This window comes from Aphelocoma coerulescens, chromosome 6 (genome assembly GCF_041296385.1).
Source record: "Aphelocoma coerulescens isolate FSJ_1873_10779 chromosome 6, UR_Acoe_1.0, whole genome shotgun sequence".
Taxonomy (NCBI): Eukaryota; Metazoa; Chordata; class Aves; order Passeriformes; family Corvidae; genus Aphelocoma; species Aphelocoma coerulescens.
In genome coordinates this window covers 20,004,450-20,010,449 of record NC_091020.1, presented here as the reverse complement: position 1 = coordinate 20,010,449, position 6,000 = coordinate 20,004,450, and the positions used below count along the sequence as shown (strand labels likewise).

Genomic DNA, 6,000 nt, shown 5'->3' with positions numbered 1-6,000 from the left:
GGAAATCACCCCCCTTTTCCTCAGCTGTCTCCTCAAATGGTGCCACTGTTCCTCCTTGCTTTCTTTTGCCAAAGATAAAGGCTTGATCTCTATGAAACAGTGTCCTCATATGTTCCTTCCAGAAGCCTTCAGTTTGTCTGTAACTGGAATGCCATAAGGATGAAAAAAATTCACCCCAAAGGAGCTGAAGTTGAGGCAAGCAACTTTTTCAATATTTTAAAAGAATTTAAGGATATCCAAAGTATCAATGTGTACTCATTTCTTTCCACTCAAAGTCAAGGTAGATAGGCTGTGTGAAAAAAAATAATTTAAATCATTCCACACAGGCATTGCTCTTACTGCACAATGAGTAAGTTATGAACACTTGCAAAGACACTGTTCCCTAGTAAACAAAAAGTTTCTCACACAAGCTTTCTTGAACTGCTCAATTTTAATAGAGTCAGAACAATTCTATACAACTATATACAGATTTTCAAGCATGACTAAATATCTATTACTTCCTACATATAATGAGCAAGAATAATACAGTGGGAATAGGTCCTAGCTAAGAAATATAAACACATTTTTGCAAGGTTATTTTGCTATTCTTGATCGCAGCCGTCGCTTCATGATTAGATGATCACTTTCTTTCTTTTTTTGTTCTATAAGGATCTGAAAAAGATGGATTAAAATATGTTATTCAGCATTTCTTCAAAGATAAATGACATTCACTTTTTAGACCTGTGTGCCCAACAGTGTATTTTTTCCCATGAGTCACTCAGGTGAAATTGACCTATTCACTGAGAGGGCGGACAGTCAGTGGAACAGGCTGGCCTGGGAAGTGGTGGAAAACATCATCCCTGTAAGTGTTCAAATAATGTGTGGTTCTGGTGTTAATCCAGTGGTGCTGGGTTAACAGTTGGGCTCAATGGTTTGGAGATCTTTTCCAACCTTAATAATTCTATGATTCTGTTATGTTTTTTGTCAGAGGTCTCCAGGATGGAGAGACCATCTTAGTGCATCATAATAAGCAACAAATTCCATAAACATACAAAATCCCTTTTTTTGCTGGAACAAATAAAGTCCAAAGAAAAAGATTATCTGAATGCAGCTCTTACTTCTAGTCTCTAATATTCATTTTCTGATACTGGAAGTGTTCAGGAAACACTTTTAGCTTAAATTTCTCTAGCTTTCTCTGACTTCCCCACAATCCAGTCTTTCACCTCTTTATTCACTTCCAAACTTCTTGCCTCGTTTTGCTAAGCATTTCTGCCATTTTCGTCTTCCTCCTATGGACAGAATTTTGGGTTCTGCTGCGCCCATTCATACAGTTACAGAAAATTCAACAGGCTACCTTGTATGGGCAAATGCTTACCATAGCATAGGGAAGAAAGGACTGAACAGAATAAAGAGATGTACTTCCAACAGAGCAGAAGAATGCTCAGCACTACAATTAACTATCTAAAGCATGAAGTTGGATTTCAGAAGCAATACCTCAAACCCCAGGCCTGTAAGACTCTTAGACTGGTTTAGACAGAGCCACACAATTTAAACACATCCAGAAGACTATTTAGACTGTGCTTTGAAAAGCATGGATGTATCCACATGCTATTATGCCCAAATATTAGCTGGGCATAAATGGAATTGAAAAATACCTTTGGTGCTCACCTGTAAAGTTAATTGTACATGCAGACCTTTATTGTTAGTGTTTCAATCACGTCATTCCAAATCCATGGATCCCTTAATGGTCTCTATTTCTATTTTCCCTTTATGCTACACTTAAATGAACTGCAACTACTGGAAAAACAAATTAAGACTTCACTGCTGTAGCAGAGAAAGAGTAATCCTCCACACACCACAACTAAGATATCTGTGAATCCAGATGTGAAGGTATCTCTGATTGCTCTATCACCTATACAGTCAGTCAGCAGTCAATGAAAGACAGGTGAGAAAACAAAAAAAATCAAGTAAAACAGCAGATAGAAAAGACCAAAAGGAATGGTTAGGTAGAATAAAGAAATAAGTTGGTATTTTCAAACCTCTTCTGCAACTCGATTAGACCTTCAGATTTGTCTTTTTCCCCTAATTGTTAATTTTAAGCTAAGATTACAGAAAAACATTACAGTGGGCAAAACAGGAATCTTAATCACTTACTGAAGGACCAGGGATATCCAGAGGGCAAGAAATGTCAGTTGAATACAGCCTTCTCTTAGCCCGTTTTGGCTTCAGCTCATTTTCTTTGACATTTTCTGGTTCTGCAGACTTGGGAGAGCTTATTGTCTCAATAAGCTTCTTTGCTAGAGGACAAATTTTATCATAAATACATGTCATGGCTTTGTGAGCTTCAAAATTCATGAATAAAGCAGGCTTTATTAAAACAGTTTAAAAATTAAACCAGTGTAGTCCAAGGTTCAAATAAAAAAATTCAGAAGTGGTATTTGACTACAAGTTTTCTGTAGCTGGAAGGAGTTTTCTGTAGCTTCAGATGCAAATGCTTAAAGGACACATTTAAATGGCACATTAAAAATCAATTAGGATTCAGATCTCATTGAGATCTCACTTAAAGACTTTTAAGTTGAACAACAGGCTTAACTTCTTTGTGCAGACAGAAGTACAGTCAATTTTCTCTATACATTTTTATAGTTTTATCAAACTAGTTCCATAAAGAGAAGAGAATGTGCACTAGACAAAAATAAGAAATATAAGAAATAAGCAATACTGTTATACAAAGAGGGAAACCATACAGGACATGGTAAAAAAGGTTACAAAACAGAACTCATTTGCTCAAATTAAGTATCCAAGTTAAGGATGAAATTTTAAGTAGTCTGACTTTGGCTTCCATTGATAATAATAAATACTGTGCTCATGGTACCAATATGACAAAGGTAGAAATTTTTTTAAAATTTCACACAGTTATTATCTAGATTGTATTATGCCAGATAAGATGTACTCTGTAGCAGGACAAGCTTTCAAGTTGGTGCAGGAGTTTATTTTAACTGTCCACCTTAAATAATGACCGACTTTGTTCTAAACAAACAAATGCAAGTGTCTTTTAGAATTAAATACTGGTGATTCCCTGTGCCCTCTGCTAATTTTAATTTTTTTTATTTTGTAAGAAGCACAGTAACCCAGAGATCATTCTTACTGTAGGAAAAAAGAAAAACATATCCTTCAACAGAAAGTCCTAGCAATTAATCTTCCCAAGGCTATACCTAAACTTAACAAAATCCATTAATTGCTCCATATTCAGTTTAATGAAGTCTTCCAAATATTTTCATGAGTCACTGGCTTTCAGATTTCATAGAAATAACATACATCAAAAAACATTAATAAAGTTTCCACAGCAACAAGGGATTGCTTATAAAACAAGGTAAGATTTAGAGTTTGGATTCAGCCCTTGATTTTGTTAGAGCAGCAGGGTAAGTTTCTAAAATTGCCTTTACCTGTAAATAAGCACAGAGTAACTCCAACATTTTGGGCCTAACAGTTATCATTGCTTTTATGATAAATATGCACATATTTCACACTGCATCTTTCATTCTACCTGGTCCTCACAACCAAGACAATCTTTTCTTCTCTGCCATTCTGCAATGGCCAGAGAATAGAAAATAAGCCTTACTTATACTGTACAAACCTTTAGAATGAAAAATAGTAGGAGAACTTTGGAAAAAATCACCAATTTTCTGTAATGTCCCATCTTTCTTCTTAGCTGACTTTTTACTTAGAGTAGATTCTTGCCTTCTTAAGGGATATTCTTTTCCAAGAGATTGTGTAGTAGAGATCTGTACAGAAATACAGGATCATTGTTTAAGCTAAGAATTGACTTAAGCTTCAAGTTTAATTTAATTTTATTTTACTTCAATGTTATGTCCAAGCTGACACATTGAACAAAGGTGTCAGTAGCAAACCTCATTTTCATAATATCACTACAGCAAGTAAAGTAGACAACCTCATTTTACACCTAGAGGACAGAAAATTGCCAAAGTTTCACAGAATGCATTTAAGAGCATGAGTCATAAAGGAAACAGAGGGTTGGGTTTTTTTAAATAAGGCAGATTCAAAGTTGTAGAGTATTTTATTAGACAAGCTGTTCTAATTATAAATTAAAGAATCTGGTGGGGCAATTAAATCTCTCACTCACCCTCTGAAGCTGCCCAGGTTACTACTATGGCCTAAAATAATCTTAAGGCCATGAATATAGATAAACTTTAGTTTTACTTCAAATGCATTGCCTATAACAGCACATTTTAATAGCATGTTCTATAGTCTTTTTAACTATTTAATATGCAACATCCTTCCCCTTTGAATCACTACACACTGCAGCTGGGACACTACACACTCTTGGCAAATACAGACCCTTTGACTTATAGAATTTAGTAGAAAGACAACATAAATGTTGAAGAATCCTACTGAAATACATAGATAAGGATAAGATACTGCTGGCATGAGAATATTTGCTCCTTTCACAAGTCTACCTTTACAGATAAACTAACTTCAAAAATGGAACAAAATCAAACCATTTTTTTGTTGCTTGCAGAAGGTGAATCAGCCATAGCAGGTTTTGCATTTCTTTTGTTCTCACTTTTCACAAAATCCTAAAGAAAATCAGAAGAAACTATAATTGATACCAATATTTTTATACCAATGACTGCCTAAACAAACAATTTGATAGAATTGATCTGTAATCCCACAGATCAGAGCTGGAGACAGGAACAAATGGTACTGTCTGGGAGAGAGAAATGTAAAAGGTAAAGTACAAATCAGGCACAAAGGGACAGAGTTCGGATCAGTTGAAGTCTATGACCTTATTCAGCAAAGCCCAGAGATCCACCACCTGGGGAACATGGGGTTTAAATAATACCCTACTTATATCCCTGGGATCTCAGCAGAAAATCAGAAGTTAGAGTTTTAACAAATGATCAGAGTAACAAACAGAAAAGTTGCATAACAGATTTTGTCAGTTGGTCTAGTTCACACCTCATTCATCTCTACACTCTTCCTTTTCCTTCTTGGCCTGAGCATTTTAACTGTAACTGGTGAGGTGCTGCCCTGGTGTTTCACCTCCATCTTATGGGGTTGCAGAGGTGTGAACTGGATTTCCATCTCTGGTTTTGGGAACCGACTAGTTTTTCCATCCTCTGTGGACACTTCTGTAGAGTCAAGGACAATTTCAGAATGGTCCTGCAAGTATATGGAAATTGTAAGAAAACAAGTTTTAAACTATGAGTTAAATACTATATAATACATATTTCATGCCCCCCCCAGTGGATTGCAAAGTAGGTGTTCTATTTTCCAGCTGTTAGCTTTTAGAACACTTATAACAGAAGTGAAGGAATCTGCTTCAATTACAGCAGAGTTTAACCCTTATTATCTAAAACCTTTTTTGTTAAATTTTGAACTTACTTGGATCTATGATCACAGAACTTTCCTTGCTGAACTCAGCCTGATACTTTGTTTCCAAGTCATTTTTCCTCAAGGGTAGAGTACCTTAGTGATTGTCTCCATCCTAACTCTGCTGCTCCTTAGAAAAGTGTATTTCTCTAGCTTATCTTTAGGGATTTCTCTTCCCCTCTTACACTAGAGAATTCCCAAGTAGCTGATGTTCCTCCTTACATTGGTTCACCCTGAAGGGTACCTCCTTCCTCTTGAAAAGGAAAATTATAAAAGTTCATGGAATGCCAAAAGGTAGTTCTCCAACAGGCTCTGCTGGGATTCTGAGAGGGAATCCCACCCAGAATCCCAGCAGCACTGCATTCCCAAGAACAGAGCAGACTAATAGGGTTGCCCAGGAATGGTTAGTGTCATTAGCTAACAAAGCTACACACAGGATTCCTACGGTGGAAGAAAGCAAACCCCAGTCTGCCCTGCTATTGGTCATCCATTTAAAACGCTTTACATTTTTTCCCAGATGACTTATCTAATAATCAGCCACTTCATTTGCAGCACTGAGAGGTTAAGTTTCCAAGAGCACACAGCTGAATTCAGATATAATTATTCACATGATTATATCATACAGCTTTT

General features: G+C 36.2%; 1 protein-coding gene across 3 annotated transcripts in view; it reads right to left on the bottom strand.

Annotated features, from left to right (window-relative positions):
* Window positions 1–411: 411 nt before the first annotated feature.
* The window catches only part of KIF20B (kinesin family member 20B), a 34,619-nt gene continuing 29,030 nt past the window's right edge, over window positions 412–6,000 (bottom strand). For all 3 annotated transcript variants that reach the window (XM_069019642.1, XM_069019644.1, XM_069019643.1), the window contains 5 exons: window positions 4,957–5,160; window positions 4,497–4,574; window positions 3,614–3,761; window positions 2,134–2,276; window positions 412–651 (listed from right to left, as the gene is read on the bottom strand). In XM_069019642.1, the coding sequence (XP_068875743.1) occupies window positions 574–651; window positions 2,134–2,276; window positions 3,614–3,761; window positions 4,497–4,574; window positions 4,957–5,160 (651 nt within the window). In that variant the 3' untranslated portion in view covers window positions 412–573. The remainder of the gene's footprint in view (window positions 652–2,133; window positions 2,277–3,613; window positions 3,762–4,496; window positions 4,575–4,956; window positions 5,161–6,000) is intronic.